Source organism: Pogona vitticeps, chromosome 3 (assembly GCF_051106095.1).
Source record: "Pogona vitticeps strain Pit_001003342236 chromosome 3, PviZW2.1, whole genome shotgun sequence".
NCBI lineage: Eukaryota > Metazoa > Chordata > Lepidosauria > Squamata > Agamidae > Pogona > Pogona vitticeps.
The window spans coordinates 11,114,673-11,133,519 of record NC_135785.1 but is presented as its reverse complement, the minus strand read 5'-3'; the positions used below and the strand labels follow the sequence as shown (position 1 = coordinate 11,133,519).

The 18,847-nt window shown below is 41.2% G+C and overlaps 1 protein-coding gene across 3 annotated transcripts in view; it reads left to right on the top strand.

Annotated features, from left to right (window-relative positions):
- Window positions 1-2,377: 2,377 nt before the first annotated feature.
- The window catches only part of FXR1 (FMR1 autosomal homolog 1), a 40,492-nt gene continuing 24,022 nt past the window's right edge, over window positions 2,378-18,847 (top strand). For all 3 annotated transcript variants that reach the window (XM_020809464.3, XM_020809463.3, XM_020809465.3), the window contains exons 1-2: window positions 2,378-2,590; window positions 18,188-18,240. In XM_020809464.3, coding sequence (XP_020665123.1) covers window positions 2,540-2,590; window positions 18,188-18,240 — 104 coding nt within the window. In that variant the 5' untranslated portion in view covers window positions 2,378-2,539. The remainder of the gene's footprint in view (window positions 2,591-18,187; window positions 18,241-18,847) is intronic.

Here is an 18,847-nt window from a genome sequence, read left to right as displayed (position 1 = left end):
AAAAAAAACAAAAAACAAAAAACCACCCCTTTCCTGCCCTTGTTTTGACCTAGGTTCATCTTAGGTGAAAGGGAAAAAAAATCGCCCCCTAGTGGTAGATACGGATTAACCGGCTTCGACTTAACCGCATCTCGATTTAAGAACGAAAAACAGCAGATACGGATTAAATGGTTTTCAATGCATTCCTATGGGAAATGGTGCTTGGACTTAAGAACGTTTCGACTGAAGAACGCAGTCCCGATTAAGTTCTTAAGTTGAGGTACTACTGTAGTCAGTTGTGTAGAATACCAACTGTGGAAGCTGTGACATTGCTGCAACAGTTTACAAAGTTGGAGCTCCCCCTGTCTATTAACATTGGTCAGGATATATTAATGCAGTTAAATTATGATCTTCTCCACCGCAGGATGTGGTGGAGATGGCTATGAGCTGTCCTGGCTTTAAAAGGAAATTAAACAATTTATTGGAGGGCAAGGCAATCTTCAGGTATAGGAGAATATCCAAGTCTGGATGAGAGTTATGTCAGAATGCAGTCCTAATTAGGTAGGAGCTGATGCTAGGCCAGCTGAATCCACACCCCTCCCAGGTTTGTGCCCACATAATGGCATTATCCCTGGGCCATAACATTTTGGATCTGGTAAAACTGAACTCCTCCCTCAGTCCACTGCCTTTTTAGGTTTTTATGCCTGCAGCTGTTAGCCGGCAGAGGAGTTCTCTTGGAGATCTCCGAGATGAACCTGGACAAGGGGATTCTCCTAGCATGAGGAGATTTCTGACATTGCAGAAGGCTTTGGGTCAGGCTTCCATTGTCAGTCAATTGCAGCAAAAACAACATGGCATCTGAAAGATTAATATGTTTTATATGGCATAAACTTTCACAGATCATAGTGAATTTAATTAGATTCATGGAAGGCATCTGAACCTCATGGACAAAAACTTGGTATGTGATGCATTCACAGAAATAAAATTTGAGGTTGGGCAATACCTTTATTGGACCGCTAAAGGTTGCAAATAACTCTTCATCTGAGAAAGAAGGTACTGTACAGAGTTTTATGTGTTGCTTGTGGCTCACAAAGCCAGACTGCGATATTACGAGGAAGAGTTCTGGACAATTTGAAAGCACCTCTTGTTTGTAACTTTTTAGTGATCCTATCGTTCATCCAACAGGTGATGGTTGTGGAGTTGACAGGCCCAGAGTGAACATAAGAAAATGTAGGTTTTGCATAAGTGCAGAAAAGAACAGGCAACTTTCCACTACATAGGTGCTCTTTAAACCCATCCATATGTACTATGGGAGATTTGATGCTAGCTGCCCTTGCCTGTTATTGATTTTTTAAAAAATCGTATACATTGACATTAAGATGCTTTTGACAGGAAAAATAGAAAGAAGTGATCCTATTAAAATATGGCTCAACCTGGAGCTCTTTAAAAATGTGAACCCCAGTTTCTAGGGGACAAGAACACCAAGCAGCCACCTCTCTCCCATCATGTTCTGCTTGCAGACTTTCGCTGGTTGCTGCAGGAAAGCAGGATGCTCCACCAGATAAGCCTTTTGGTCTGGCCAAGAGGTCTTCTCACGTTCTTATCTGTGCGTGACTAAGCAGCAAAGGCGAACTTTTTTGACCCCGCCCCGCCCCTTTCAGCGTCTACGATCCTCTTCTCTGCTTGTCCATCTCCACAGCCCGTCGACACTGCGGAGTCCGGCAGCAACGCTGCGTGTCCCCCGGGGGGGGGTGTGTCTTCCCTCCCGACGGGGCGGCAACTTTATCAGGGCTGCGCGTGAAGAAACCTTGACACGCGTCTTCCGAGTTTTGAACGCTCCGTGGCCAACCGAGCACACACCCCCACACCCCCTTTCCTTGTGGGTGTTTTTATGTCCGTGTGGACGGCCCAAAATCTCGAGCCCCGCTGCTTGTGGTGTGCCTGAAGCGAGGGTGGGGGAACGAGGAAAACAAGTTGTGTGAGGAGAAGGAATCCCCTCACGGCAAGCCTGACCAAACCTGTCCCTTTCTTGTGTGGCGTGAACTTTCTCCCTTCACGTTCCCCCTTTCAGACGCACCTCGTTTATCCCGGCCCCGCTGGGATGATAAAAGAGGCGTGTGTGAAAAGGGGGGAGGGGGGGAGACACGAAGGCGACGACAGTGGGCCTGAGGCGACAAAAGCGGGCCTGAGGGAAGCACAAAGCTCTGGCGGTTCGCCTCTCTTCCTCCCCCCCCCCCCGCATGCACGAGGCCACAGGGAAAGGCCGATGAGAAGGGAGATCCTTCCGCCCCTGTGAGTCGCCGGCGGCGGTGGCGGGGACTGAGGGCGGCACCGCCCCCTGCCTGTCTCACTGACGCTCTGCCCCTCCTCCTTCTGCCCCGCCCTCTCCCTCCCTCCCTCCCCCCCCCCGCCTTCGCCCCTGGGCCCTGCGTCGGCTGCGAGGAGGGGGGAAAGCCCTGAGGGCGCCCACTTTCCCCTGCCTCCTCCTCCTCCTCCTCCCGCCCCCCTCAGGTGCGGAGAGTTTCTAGAAGCCCATCCCAGCGTCCTCTGCGGCCCCAACATGGAGGAGCTGACGGTAGAAGTGCGCGGCTCGAACGGGGCCTTCTACAAGGTACTCTTCGGCCCCGTCCCCGAGTGGAGCCGGGAAGAGGGAGGGGGGTTGGGAAGACAAAGGAGGGGGTCGGTTAGGAGGGGTGGTGGTCGGAGCGGTTGGGCCTGTGGGGGGGTGAGGGTCGAGGGTTGGGTGAAGGGTTGGCCTTCAGCCTCCCCTGAAAGGCGGGGGGGGCCTTGGAGGCCAGGCCGAAGGAGGGAGGGAGGCGAAGGGAGGTTGAGCGTTGTGGGGGGGCAAGAGGTGTGTGAGGGGGAGGCGGGAGGGAAAGGGGTGGGGTGGGGCGTCGAGAGGGAGGGTGGTTGGTCGGGTAGGAGAAACAGGGAGGGAGAAAAGGTACGTTGGGGTTGGGGGAGGAAGATACCTGGGAGGAGATAAGAGTTGGTGGGAAAAGAGGAGACCCCCTTCTGAAGGCCTTCTCAATCCCAGCTGTGATGGTGCTCAGTGAGGGAAGGCTTTCGACTAGGATTGGGAGGAATAGGGCAGACATTGGGCCTGACGAAAGACTTTCCCTGAACAGGGTGGGACTGTGCCTTTTTAGAGGGTCGGGAACACCTTTGAAACCCCTTGACAAAACTCTTCAGGGACTTATCTCAAAAGGTAGTTTGCCTTGATGCCTCGGACCAGTGGAGGGTCAGGAAGAATCAGATCTTTGTTTTATATATATGTATTGTCAGTTTTCACCTCTAAGCTGGACGCCCCAAGGAAAGGAAGTGCAAAAGATTGTGCTCATGAGGATTTTCTCTGTAGTGGTGATAATGATTTTTCTCTCTTCACAAGTGTTTCTTTCAGGTCGGGCAAGTGGGGAATCACATCCTCATAATTAAAAGCTACAGCGGTGGCATGGGGTTTAAAAAGTGTTTGTACAGTTTGTGAGGAGGTTCACTGGGAGGTAAACCTGCTTGCAGATACTGTATTTGTGAAGTCTTGCTATTCCATAATATGGAATACTCTGTTTAAAATATATCTTATAACTTTAGGAATGCATGGCAATCTTAATGCTTGTACGGGCTGGGAGTTTATTTATGTCTCCAGAAAGCTTCCTTTGCTGCCACCCTCCCTGGTATGTCAGGATGTTAACAGGATCAATACAGGATACTCTCAGCTGTTGCCTGTCAGTCTTCTTTCCTGAGCCAAGCCTTGGATGCTTGAAAATCCTAGATCTTTTTATGGTGATAGGTCTCTGTGTTCTTTTACAGGACTGCTAATATCAGGGAGCATTGTAAATGCTAGTTTTATCTTTAGATGTATGGCAATTACGACAATGTTGTTATCATTTTCTGTTCTATGTGCTTCTCTTTCTGTTAAATAACATATAGCCATAATATAAATCTCATGGGAGTTTAGGGGATAGTTACTAGTTGATACTCCAAGTAACCATCTTTGGCAATAGGGGAATACTAATGTGATGTTAGAAGTTCTACTATGTTTATATCTGCATGTTTTGAGTTCATGCACAGATCAACATGCAGTCTTCAGCTGTGGGGTAGAAAACCTATTTCTAAAGGCATTACTATTTATGATAAAAATATTTAAGGAAGTATTTTACGTTCAAACAAGAGCTCACAAAACTCTAAATGCACCATCTTGGGATATAGACATCATCTGTATTCATCCTAACTTTTTGAATATGAAAGTTAATCTCTGATTGAATTTCTAGGAAACTTTTTTGCTTGATGACTTTGAACCATATAATAAAATTGGCTATAGCCTTTTTGAATCTTGAGATGTCTAAGATTTTTTTAAAAAAATATACAGATGGTAATCTGGTAGTGTACATTGATATTTTATGTCAGCAGAATCTGGAGTTTTTCCATCGCTTTATCATTTCCCCTCTATTGTGGTGGCCAGAATCTGGTCCATGGAGTTTCTCATTGATGAGAAAGTTTTTAGGATGTGCACAGCTGTGAGAGAGTGGGCGGAATTTGCACTGCTGGCAGAATCAGTTGGATCCAGAGTAAGTAAACCCCAGGCAAAGTTGTACCTGTACATGGGGGATAACTGGCTCAGGGTATCTTGGAGAAGGATCTTGGAATTCTTGTAGATCACAAGCTAAATATGAGCCAACAGTGTGATGTGGCTACAAAAAAGGGTGACAAGGATGATCAGGGGCCTGGAAACCAAGCCTTATGAGGAAAGGCTGAAAGAATTGGGCATGTTTAGCCTCAAGAAGAGAAGACTGAGGGGTGATATGATAGCACTTTTCAAATATTTGAAAGGCTGTCATTCAGAGGAGGGGCAGGATCTGTTCTTGATCATCCCAGAGTGCAGGACACACAACAATGGGCGGAAGTTAAAGGAAACCAGATTTCGGTTGAATATCAGGAAAAATGTCCTAACTGTTAGAGCAGTACGACAGTGGAACCATTTACCTCAGGAGTTGGTGAGTGCTCCAGCACTGGAGGCATTCAAGAAAAACCTGCATAATCACCTGGCAGATATGCTTTGATTGTATTCCTGTGTTGAGCAGGGGGTTGGACTTTGTAGGCCCCTTCCAACTTCACTTTTCTATGATTCTGTTATTTTGTGGCAAAATAAGGTTCCAGCCATTGGTTCCTGGGCAGAATTGAAATAACTTATTTTCTGTATAATTCATGGCATACTGTGATATGTGGGCAAACTTCTGTATAATTCATGGCATACTGTGATATGTGGGCAAACTTGAAAAGTCATTAGCTGGAGGTCTGGTGACTGTTACAATTTGGCAATCTGTTATACAAAATACTGTTAGGAAATTGTCATTTGTTTCTCATTTGTGCTTATAATTCTGTCATTGTTTCATCTTCAGGATTCTGTTCCGTTTCACTATATACATACAATGAAACTATATGCTATTTTTTGAATCTACTTAGCCCTGATGCAGCCAAAGGTTAAGTGGTACAGCTGCTTTTATAGAAACTTGATCATTGTCACTGTGAATTTCCATTGTCTTTGGACAATTTGTAACATCTCATTCTCCTTCCTTAGAATGCTTAGGTATCATTTTTGTGGTGAAAAATTAATGTGCATTGTATTGACAGAACACAAAATTCATGTACACTTTTAAAGAGGATGTAATATGTTGGGTTAGATTACAATTCACCACTCTGGCCAAAATCCTATTGCTTCATGTAAGTTGAATAATAACTTTATCTTTTCCTCCCTAGTAACAAATTGCCCCGCTGCAGTTCTTCAGGTACAGAATTGATAGTTACAATTTGGCTTACGCTAAGCAACAGGATTTTGGCCACACACAGACAAAAAATACCAAATAATAGAAATGTTCATGAAAGCTTTGATTTGATTTCATTACCTACTATGCGCTTAAATAAATTTAAATACATGTTCTTAATCAGAGAGGAGATTAACAGATTGTCAGTAGGATTTCTTTTCTTTTTTTAAAATCATCCACAGATCTCTAATGTAGCATTGTTCTCTAATTATTCAACAACAATATACTGTGACACTTCCTCCCCAGTTTATTCAAATAAATCCACTTCCCAGTTGATACTATCGCAGAAGATAACTTCATTGTAATATTCTACTTCCAAGAAAGGATGGACCAATAACTCATTGACTTATAATTCACTTACTTCAGCTACTATAGTACTGAATGGAAAACATTGACAGAAGGTTGCTTTTCTCTACTCTGTTTTTTTGGGTTTTGTTTTTTTTTTTTTTGGTAAAAACCAGGGTATGGAATATGTGTCTCTCCAGATTCTGTCAGACAGCAGCTTCTATAATCTGTATACTACTGACACCGAACCCCAACATTCCAGACAAACTCTCCCAGGGTTTTAATGTAGATGTTAAAAAGCATGGGTGACAAAGCAGAACCCCGAGGAACGCCACAACGCCAGGGCATTGAGCAGGAGTCACCCAGCACCACCTTCTGAGCTCTCCCCTTCAGGAAGGACTGGAGCCACTGTAAAACAGTGCCTCCAAGTCCCCTCCCAGAGAGGCAGCCCATGGTCGATGATATCAAAAGCTGCTGAGAGGTCCAGCAGAACCAACAGGGACACACTCCCCCTGTCCAGTTCCTGGCATAGGTCATCCACCAAGATGACCAAAGCTGCCTCTGTCTCATAGCCAGGCCTGAAACCAGATTGAAATGGGTCTAGATAATCCGCTTCCTCCAGGAATCCATGGAGCTGAGAAACCACCACACGTTCCGGTACCTTGCCCAAGAATGGGATGTTTGAGACTGGCTGGTAGTTATCCAATAAACTGAGAAATAATGACTGCCATAAGTCCACCAGAACGTACAGAGCCATGCTGGAATCAAACAGAAGTGTGATAGGTATCACTCTGGCACAAGATTCAAGTACTTTATTCACACAGACATTCTAGGACCTAGTGTGCAATGAGAAATGATAGTCCTGTCACCACTGCTCAACTTTAATCACGAATTATACGTTCTGTGCTTATAATTTGAATTGTAATTTTATAGACTTCACACATTCATAGTGCTCCAGATTTTACAACCACTAATATAAGACCCTTTCTTATTTTCGGGGAAACACAGTATATATCAGTGGTTCTTAACCTTTGTTACTCAGATGTTTTTGAACTGCAACTCCCAGAAACCCCAGCCAGCACAGTTGGTGGTGAAGGCTTCTGAGAATTGCAGTCCAAAACTCCTGAGTAACCCAAGGTTAAGAACCAGTGGTATATATGACTTTCCACTACCACACAACTACTGTAGCAAAGCTAGTTGGGAAAATAATCACTGGTTGAAATTCTGTTGCTTAACATAGTATGGTGCACTAGGGCAGGTCCACTGAATGACTGGGGTTTGGTGAGTCAACTTCTCCGTAAATCCCAGTGATTCAAATGGATGTACTGTAGTTGTGCTTTGGTATGCTAAAGTAAGTTGCAACTAGAGTAAGCCCATCTTAACCAACAGAACTTACCAAGGAGCTAACTCACCAGATCCCCACTGAATTCAGTAGACCTATTCTTGTATAACTTACTATACTAAACAAGAGGATTTCAGTCACTTTTCTAGCACTGGCCTTTTATAACACAGGTTACATCTTATTTATATGAATGCATTGTCCGAAAGGTCTCCTCTTAGGTAACTTAGCTTTCAAAAAGACTTTACACCAGGAATGAGAATGTGTTGAACTCCACTGCTGAACTTCAACTCCTACCATCCCTCACCATTGCCAGCACAGTATGCATCTTCAGAGGACAGCCACAGAGACTGGCTGTCTCTCTCTGTGTTAGGAAGAACAACCTTCAGAACACCGGCTAAAGAGCCCGAAAAACCCACAACAACCATTAGATCCCGGCCGTGAAAGCCTTCGCGAATATATTGGTCTTATATTAATTAATTTTGCTTCAAAAAAAAAGCATTAGGACTTATTTTCCTGGTGTTTTTTTTTCATGTACAGCAATCTACATTCATTCAAATACAGTCATGTCATCTCCTGGTTGCTGCACAATGGTGGAAGGCGGGGTTTCACTTAACTGGGGCTTATTTTTGGGGTAGGGCTTATATGGGCGGGATATAAATCGAACAAATAAATAAATACTAGGGCTTATTTTCAGGGAAACGTTGTTGGTGTCTATGATACCATGGCTGATCACTTACATAATCCTGTAATCATATTTTTTCATATTTGTGAGAAACTTCAGCTTCTAAGAAAAAAAAGAGAGAAAGAAATATCAATAAGAAAGAAGGAAAAGTAAAGTGGAAAATTAAAACCCTAAACCAACCTAGACATTGTATACTCTCTCTTTCTAGTCATGCTGTTATACTGATGGGGTGTCCCATATATATGGACACATTTTTGTTTGCTTTATGAAGAAAGCACACACTGTTTTAAAAAGTAACTTACAGAAATACCGATAGTGTTATTATGTGGGAAATTATTTCTATGCATTATTTCAGTCCCATTTCCTATATTCAGGTGTAGTGAGCAGATAAGGAGATAGCACAGTAGGAGTCAGTTTTCCAGATCATAATAGATCCTGAAGTATGCAACAAAAATCAGGGAATAGACTTCCTCTTTTCCCCTCCAAATTCCACAAATGTTGGAGGCTGAAACCTGTTTGTGTATGTTCTGTGCTTGGTGCTTGAGAAGACTGGCAGCAGAGAACAGGTGGGAGCCCCTGGCTGTTAATGGAGAGTTTTACTGAAGGGAAGCAAGTAGCTTGGCCCTAACAGGTTTTATTTTTTTTGGAAGCATATGATGTGTTCATCCAGTTCTGTTTCCCTCTCCAAAGAGTTTTTAAAATTTTATTACAGTTAAATGTTTACTACATTTGTACTATTTGCTATTTATATTTTGTTTCTTCTTTGTGGGCAGAGTTGCATTTCAGTACATTGTTTTTAAGAGTTTACTCATAGCTAAATGTAAACTCTGTCCATGGAGTTTTCTTGGCAAAGATACTGGAGTGGCTTGCCAGTTCCTGCTCCAGGTGGATTGCATTTAGTCAGAACTCTCCACTATGACCTGTCCATCTTGGGTGTCCCTGCACAGCATAGCCCATAGCTTCTCTGAATTACTCAAGCCCCTTCTCCATGACAAGGCAGCAATCCGTGAAGGGGCTGTGGAAATGAGAGCTGGACCATAAAGAAGGCTGACCGCCAGAGAATTGATGCTTTTGAATTGTGGTGCTGGAGGAGACTCTTGAGAGTCCCCTGGACTACAAAGAGAACAAACCTATCCATTCTGAAGGAAATCAACCCTGAGTGCTCACTGGAAGGACAAATCCTGAAGCTGAGGCTCCAATACTTTGGTCATCTCATGAGAAGAGAAGACTCTCTGGAAAAGACCCTGATGTTGGGAAAGTGTGAAGGCAAGAGGAGAAGGGGACGACAGAGGACGAGATGGTTGGACAGTGTCATCGAAGCTACCAACAGAAATTTGACCAAACTCCGGGAGGCAGTGGAAGACAGGAGGGCCTGGTGTGCTCTGGTCCATGGGGTCACGAAGAGTCGGACACGACTTAACAACTAAACAACAACAACAAATGTAAACTGCTTTTGGAGTGTTTGTTATTATTGCTGAACCTATAAATACTTTTCACATACTTTTTACCTTTTGAGCAATCAACAGAGATTTATTGGGAAAAGACTCAATAGGAGGTGCCCTTTCTTATTGCTGAAATCAATATGGCCACATATTGTTAGAACAAAGGCAGAAATTTTCAGCTAATAACAGAGACCCCTTCCCCATTGATAAAGTAGTACATTATATTGTAGAGGTGTCATTTCTTCCAGGTACCTTGGATTTGAAGGCATATCTTACTTAAGGTATTCAAAGTTTAAAAACTTTTTTTGAAGCTAGAATGCAGTTTTGCTCCTAGGTGCCTCCAAGAGTGATGGTTTGCTTCAAGGGCCTTGGGATGGTTTCCCAAGTTCCCCCTGTGAAAGAAAAGAATAAATCTGGCACTTTTTAAAAAAGCTGTAAATTGCTGTTTCTGGGCCTGGTGTGCAAACAGCATTAGTAGCTGGGGCAAAGTTTTGATCCCAAGTCCTTTGAAATTGCCCACCGTATCCTAAATAGGTACATATACTCATGTTAGAAGCTACTTTCTCTATTCTTCAGGTAGTCTCTTGTCTGTTAATCTTTCCTATAGTTCTCACAGAAATGTGATTTGTGTGTGGTATAATAAAAATAGTGTGCTGCCATGTCAACTCTGACATAGAGTGACACTTCTCAGGGTTTTCAGGCATGGAGTACTCAGAAGTGATTTACCATTTCCTTCTTCTGGGGACACTCCTGGACCATCTATCTTGCCCAAGGATGTACAGGCTGTTTCATATCTTAAAAGGCATAGTGAGGAATCAAAACTCTTGCCTTATACTCTTTCTCCAACAAAACTATCTAGTCAGTTGAATGTGTAGTGAGTGGAAAGTTGAAATGACTGCCCCCAAATGTTTTCGTTTCTTTGTCCAACACTGTGTCAGCCCTCAGTGTATCACCTTAAGTTGCTGTTGAGAAAGGTGGGTAGCACATTTTAAATAAATAGAAATAAATTTAGTTCTTGGTAGTTGACAGGGTGCTGTAATCACTTCTATTTTAATATGTAAGCCAGTGGTTCTTAACCTTTGTTACTGGGATGCTTTTGAACTGCAACTCCCAGAAACCCCAGTCAGGACATCTGGTGCTGAAGGCTTCTGGGAGTTGCAGTCCAAAACTCCTGAGTAACCCAAGGTTAAGAACCAGTGATGTAAGCAACTATGAAAGGAAATTAACAGCTACTACTTGCAGTGTTTTGATAACTTTTCCCTGTGTTTTTAATATGTATTGAAGCATATTGTGTTGCTTTTGATTGCAGCTGATTTATAAATTGCTTTGCTTACTTGGTAAAAATTATGGAGGAAGGAAATTAAAATTGTATTGAGCATTGTATTGTGACAACTAGTTTTTGCAAGGACATTTTGAAACTTGTTGGTAGAGCTGAATTTTGCAGTGAATCTTACCCATAAGAAATCCCCCATAGATAGCAGAGAATATTTAATTCCTGTGGGTCTCAGAAGTATGCATTCAAGTTAAATAACTGTACTAGTATTTCATTTTGGAACAAAAACATTTTTGCCAAGTTCAAAGCATACATACATTCCTAACTGCCTCAAATGGTTACTTTTATCCATGTGTAATTTCTGTAACTACTTTTCTTTGTTTTCTGTTGCTTGTGAGTCATGTACAGTATCTCTTTTGGGTTGAGTTTCACTTGGCTATCTCATGTTCACTTTCAAGTTACATAGCTATAAAGATATTTTAGGCTATCTGGTTTTGAAAGTTGAGGCTCTGAAGGGGATGTTACAAGTTAAAGATTTAGATATGTCTTATTCTGTGTTCCCTCACTTTAAAAATCTAATCTTTTCTCTGTTTTTGGAAAGGGACTGATTGTACTATAATCTTGAAAAATAATCTTCATAATTCTAATACACTATTAAAGAAGCACTATAGGAATAATTTTGTGGGAAGCTACTGCTCAGGCAAATGTAAAAGCTTTCAAAAGAACTGTTGTTTCAGTATTTCTGTGATTTCTCAAAGGGCTTTGACATGCACCTGATTAGTTTCATTGGAAGCTGACATCTATCAGCTGAGTGTCAACAGTTATCTCTACAGATTCTTAAAAGTTACAGTATGGTTGAACTCTTGATGAGTAAGATATAGCATACTGAGTCGTCATCAGTATGGTATTCAGATGTATTTGCGACGTCTGAGAAATTGATATTTTTCAAGATTAAATATAAAGTGATGAAACCTTGTGCAAATAAGATAGTATAGTCCTTAGGTGATAATTGCAGTGTCTGATGATCAAATGAAGAATTTTTTGGAATGTACTCATGCATGAATAACAGACCCTCTATGGATACCGTACCTCTTCAAGTATATAAATATTTCAGCTGGTTCTGGGTATGAAAGAACACTATTTCTGAGTGGATTGCATAATTTATATAGAGAGGTAGATAGATTTTGTCTGTCAAACTAGGATGGTTCTGTGATGCAGTGATTTCCATAGATTTTCCAAAAGTTGTTTGTAGTATTCTGAAAATGAAAACGTGTACATTTGCTATTTCCTGTTCACACTGATACACTATTTCCTTAGTAATAATAATTGTCTGCCGTCAAGTCAATTCTGACATACAGTGACTCTTTCCTGGATTTTCAAGGTAATGGACTACAGTACTCAGAAATAGTTTACTCTTCCTTTCTTCTGAGGGCACTCTGGGACTGTGCAGCTTGCCAGAAGCTACACAGACTGTCTCTTCCTGGGAAACGCAGTTTGAAATTGAACTTCCAGTCTCTGACTCTGCCATCAGATACCCAACTTCCTGAGCTAACTGTATTTTAAAATACCAGTGATACAAATTAAATAGTCAGGTTTGTGATTTAAGTGATGTAATGCTAGATATATAAAAGCAATTCTAATAAAACTAGATTTATAGGTTCACATAAAAACCATAGAATCAAAGAGTTAAAATTTTACAAATTATTTAGTCCAAATATTCTGTCTGCTCCAGGCTAACTTTATTTTTACAGAGTTGTCAATCAAATGAGAGGAAAGGGAGGTGGCTAGGAAGAGGCCTTGTAAAGAATATCTAGGTAGACCGATGAAAAAGATTTTGTTACTAATTGAGAAGAAAAGTCAGCTGAAACCCAGTAGTAAGGTACAGCCAGTGTAACCCCATTGTATCAGTGGGGATTTGATAAATCACAAGCTATGTAAGTTCCAAAAATTATGTAGGCCTAATCTAGTTGTGACTGCTGAATTTCATCCATTTAAAGTGTTTTGTATATAGTATTGTATTTCAGTATTGTTTCTAGAGAGAGATGAGTCAGCTATAATTTGTATGTGACAACTTGAGTCTGTGATTAAAATGCATTTCCTTTAGTAAACAGAACCAGCGATTTGAGCGATATCATAGAAGTACTTCAGGTTCAAAAAAACCTTTTTAGTATCTTTAATTGAAATTAAAAGCCTTGAGAAGCTCTCAAATGGATCTTCATCTTAAATTATATTTTTATCTCTTTTATATTTCTTGTGTTTAATCAATAGGTTGAACAGCACTTCACCTGAGACTTTGTAAAACTCCATTAGTTTAATTAGTTTAATAATTAGTTGAAATTTTCTGTCAGTTGCACAATTGTTTTATATATAGCTTTTATTCATTATACTGGGATTATTCTGTGATGCAGTGTTTTCTTTAGATGTTGCAGTAGTAATGATGTTGCTCATGGACTACCTTGCAAATGAAAGCAGTTGCTTTTTGTAGCAAAGTATTTGTCATTTAAAACAGAGATGGGTTACATGTCAGTGGGTTGCATGTAGCCTTTCTATTTTTGTAGTTCTCTATAATCATCTGCTGCTGATTTTGAAGATTTTAAGGAACTCTGAAGAGAATAATATAAAACTGTAAAATCTGGAGCACTATGAATGTGTAAAGAGGCCAAGAGCCTCGTGGCGCAATGGTTAAAACGCTGTACTGCAGTTAAAACTGTGCTCACGACCTGGGGTTCAAATCCCAGGTAGCCGGCTCAAGGTTGACTCAGCCTTCCATCCTTCCGAGGTCGGTAAAATGAGTACCCAGCTTGCTGGGGGGGCAATGTGTAGCCTGTATAATTAAAATTGTAAACCGCCCGGAGAGTGCTTGTAGCGCTATGGGGCGGTATATAAGTCCAATAAATAAATAAATAAATAAATAAATAAATAAATAAATAAATAAATAAATAAATAAATAAATAAATAAAAAGTCTATAAAATTACAATTCAAATTGTAAGCACAGAATGTATAATTCGTGATTAAAGTTGAGCAGTGGTGACAAAACTATCATATCTCATTGCACACTAGGTCCTAGAATGTCTGTATGAATAAAGTACTTGAATCTTGTGCCAGAGTGATACCTATCACACTTTTGTTTGATTCCAGCATGGCTCTGTAAGTTCTGATGGACTTATGGCAGTCATTATTTCCCAGTTTATTGGATAACTACCAGCCAGTCTCAAACATCCCATTCCTGGGCAAGGTACTGGAACATGTGGTGGTTTCTCAGCTCCATGGGTTCCTGGAGGAAGCGGATTATCTAGACCCATTTCAATCTGGTTTCAGCCTGGCTATGAGACAGAGGCAGCTTTGGTCACCTTGGTGGATGACCTATGCCAGGAACTGGACAGGGGGAGTGTGTCCCTGTTGGTTCTGCTGGACCTCTCAGCAGCTTTTGATACCATCGACAATGGTATCCTTCTGGGCCGTCTCTCTGGAATGGGGCTCGGAGGCACTGTTTTACAGTGGCTCCAGTCCTTCTTGGAGGGGAGAGCTCAGAAGGTGGTGCTGGGTGACTCCTGCTCAATGCCCTGGCGTTGTGGCGTTCCTTGGGGTTCTACTTTGTCACCCATGCTTTTTAACATCTACATTAAAACCCTGGGAGAGTTTGTTTGGAATGTTGGGGTTCGGTGTCACCAGTATGTGGATGACACCCAGCTCTATCTCTCCTTTCCACCTAATTCCAGGGAAGTTGTCTTGACTCTAAACCAGTGCTTGGCATCAATAATGGGCTAGATGAGGGCAAACAAACTGAAACTTAATCCAGACAAGACAGAGGTACTCCTGTTCGTCGGAAGGCAGATGAAGGAACAGGGATACTAGTTGTGCTGGATGGGGTTACACTCCTGAAAACTGAGGTCCGCAGCTTGGGTGTACTCCTGGATTCATCCCTAAGCTTGCATGCCCAGGTCTTGGTGGTGACCTGGAGTGCATTTTCACAGCTAAAGCTTGTGCGCCAGCTGTGCCCGTTCCTTGAGATGTCAGATCTGGCTGCAGTGACACATGCCTTAGTTGCGCTTCGCAAGACAGTTTTTCCTATGGACGATTTTCGCAAGACGATGTTTGGGTGTATGCTTTGCAAGACTTTTTTTTAGACCGATGCTTCGCAAGACGGGTTTTTTCCCCCATTGGAAAGCATTAAATAGATTTCAATGCATTCCAATGGGGAACTGCGTTTTGCAAGACGATGTTTTCGCAAGACAGCAATTTTCATGGAACGAATTAACATTGTCTTGCAAGGCACCACTGTACTTAGATTTGGAAAAGATGAGATACTAGGTGCCTATTCTGTTTTTAAACTTCTGTGTGCTTAGCGGAAGGACTTCAAGGCAGGGTTGGGCAAACCTCAATTTTTTTGGACAGCAGTTTCCATAACCCTTCACCTTAAGCCAAGCTAGTTAGTGTTGTGAGAATTGTTGGTCAAAACTGATATCCACCCATGTATATGCTACAGGCTATCCTTTATTAGGGTGACTGTATTTCTTGATTTTTGAGAGCTATGCTATTGAAAAATGTGTAAGAGATTTTCAGCAGGAGAGATGTTGCAGGTAGCAGGATAATGGAACAGCTAAACAGGCATTTGGGACAAAGAAGAAATCAAGAATTGTTATCAAGAAATGCTACCTGATCTGACTTTATGTCTTCTGACAGTGGCCACCCAGTTTTATCTTGGAAGGTTACAAGGTTATGACAGAGTCGAAATCCTATAGGTTTTGTTAGAAGCATATGCAGTGATATTAAGATAACTACCAATCTGGACTGTTGGAGTTCAGCAAGAAATGTATTATTTGTGGATGTGGTAGGTAGGCAGTTCTTTTTTTCCATATTATAGCCCTGGTATTCTCTGATGTTCCTTCAAGAATCACAGATGTTCTGAAAAAGGGGAGAGATTGTAATTGAAATAATTTAAAGTTTTCTTCTTTTTGCTCCTTACATACTGGAGATTGGGCATTGTCATAGCTATATTGACTTCATGTGGATTAGTTATAAGCAGTGGCCAGAATTCTGTTGGGGATTTATGCTGGTGTAAATATAACTGCACAAATTGTGGTGGCAAATTGCTGCCAATTAACAGGTTGCTGCTAGCATTCCTGGTTGTGCTCAAGTAATGTGACTGGAACATTTAAGCCAGCACAAATCCCTAGTAGGACACTGGTGAGTGATGCATCCAAACCACTCTGCAAGATTCTTTGCCCAATAGAATAACATTCCTACTATTTTTTTCTCATTCCTTTTTATTTTTCTCATTTTTTTCTCATTCATTCCTGCTATTTCTTTTCTCATTCATTTTATCTTGCACAATGAGCTATGACAATCACTTCATGTTTGTTTGTCCTTACAAGGATAATGTATTCTAGCTTTCTGCATTTTATGAACCTTATAATGCTCTGGCCTTTATTCATTCATCTTAGTGCTTCTTCATAGGTCACATTCTCAATCCAAGAAATTTTTGGCATCCTCTAATGAATCCATATTCCATATTCTTTCTTAGTTGCCCATGTTAATGTCCATGATTCCAGAGGTTAGTAAACAGTGTAAATAAACTGAAACTCAGTCCACATGAAGTGAGGTAATCTGGGTGGATTTAGGAATGATGAATGGGGTCAGCCTTACATGGATACATGTTTAGATAGCTCAGTCGTTTAGGTATCTGGCTGTGAAGTCAGAGGTTGAAGTTTAATTCCCCACTGTGCCTCCTTGATGGACTGGACTTGATGATCCATTGTGTCCTTTCCAGCTCTGCAGTTCTCATATTATTATTATTAACTTGAAACAGGACTGAGGAGCCTGTGGTTCTCCAAATGTTGAATAATGATTGCTTCCATCATCTTTACTTTTGGTCAGGCTGAGAAGGTGGATTGAAAATTGTGTCCATCAGCATCAAGAGGGCCACAAGCTTCCCATCCCTGTTGTGCATCATAAGATATTTAGCTTGATGTTGTTCTGCATCTTAATCCTAAGATGGTACTTGGGACCAAATAGAGGAATGTGTTCCTTTTTGTTTCTGTAGAGGGACCAGTGCTCTTTAATGTGTACATATATGATATGTGAGTTACAAGTAAGCATTGAAGTGGCCAGATATAGTGATGATACAAAGCTATTTAAAGTGTTCATAGCAATGAAGAGCTCTAAAACAATCCTCCTTGGCTGAGAGAGTCGGTGTTGAAATGGCAGACAGATGTGGTTGGTGTAAGCAAGTGTGAAGTAGTATATATTTAGGACAAAATGTCCTACCGTATTTTTCCCATGTATAATATGATCCCACGTAAAAGGCACTCCCCCCTTTTCTGACCCAGAGGTTTTTTTCTCCGCAAGAAAGTGGAGGGGGAAAGCAGGAATCATCAAAGCGATTCCTGCTTTCCTCCTCCACTTTCTTCCACTTTCCTCGCAAGAAAGTGCTTTCACCCTCCACTTTCCTTGCAAGAAAGAGCTATCCCCTCCACTTTTCTCCACTTTTCTCCCCCTCCACTTTCCTTTGCGAGGAAAGTGGAGAGGGAAAGCAGGAATCATCAAAGCACTTTGATTCCTGATCCCCTCCCCACTTTCTTGCGAGGAAAGTGCTTTCCCCCTTCAGTTTCCTTGCCAGAAAGTGCTTTCCTCTTCCACTTTCTTTGCAAAAAATGGAGGGTGAAAGCAGGAATCAAAGGTCTCTGATGATTCCTGCTTTTCCCCTCCTCTTTCTTTGCTTTTCCCCTCCACTTGCAAGAAAGTGGAGGGGAAAAGCAGGAATCATCAAAGTGCCTTGATCCTTCCCTCTTCCTTACTTCTGTGTATAAGGTGACTCTGAATTTCAAATCTAAATATTTTAGAGAAAAGTATCGTCTTATACACAGAAAAATACAGTAATTTCATATATACACTAATGGAGCCTAAACTGAAACTAAGTGAATAGAAGGGGGATCTTGTGGTTGTGGTGCATGGCTTGGTGAAAAATCAATTTGTTTAAGTGGGCTGCTGAAAAAGAAGGCAAATGGTAGTATTATTGTGCTTTTATACAAATCTGTATTTTGACATATGCGAAATACTTTGAACAGTTCTAGTCACCACATACCCAAAAAGGGATATTGTAGAGAAAAATTAGTACAGATTGGTAGTAGAATTCCTAGTGTGCACTTTATGAAGTGTCTCTGCAGGACAGAATTTTGTCTTCCTTGGCATCATTAGCTATACTGTGGTTTCCTATTACAAGTGAATGTTCTTGTTTTGAGATTGTTACAATGGAAGATGCAATTTTTAAAAAATAAAGTAAAAAATAAATTAAAATAAAAAATAAAATAATACGGTTGCTACCAAGCATGCATCTTTCTAACTGTTCTTATCCTTTATTCTAGGGTTTCATTAAAGATGTTCATGAGGATTCACTCACAGTTGTGTTTGAAAACAAGTATGTACTTCTTTGAAAACTATAATACAAGATATTATTTTCTGTAATGTTGAGTTACAGACTATACTGTCTCCTGAAGAATATGATATTTACTCACTATGGAAGGAGGAAGGAAAGTCTATTGTGCAAAACAGTATAATGTAAATTGGGAAAATGGACTTTAAATTCTTGTTGCTACATTATTAATTATAGCTGATGTGTACCATCTGATGCAATAAAATATCTTGAATGTTTTATAGTATAGAAAACAATATTACTGTTTAATACTGAATATAGTCTCTCTCAGACCTTTTCTCAGAAGAGACGTGTCCAGATCCTACATGCCATGGATCCTGGTGAACTTGTGGCTTTGTGTTCTTGAAGCCATAGTAATTGTGTGTATTCTTGGCAGTTGAAGCTAATTCAGTGAGGATAAAAAGGAATATTACTGAGCTTGCTAGGATGACAATGGTTCTGCTTTTAGTTGTTGTGGGTTTTTCGGGCTGTTTGGCCGTGTTCTGAAGGTTGTTCTTCCTAACGTTTCGCCAGTCTCTGTGGCCGGCATCTTCAGAGGACAGCACTCTGCGCTCTGGTGACCTGAGTAATTTAGGTAATAATAAGAATACAG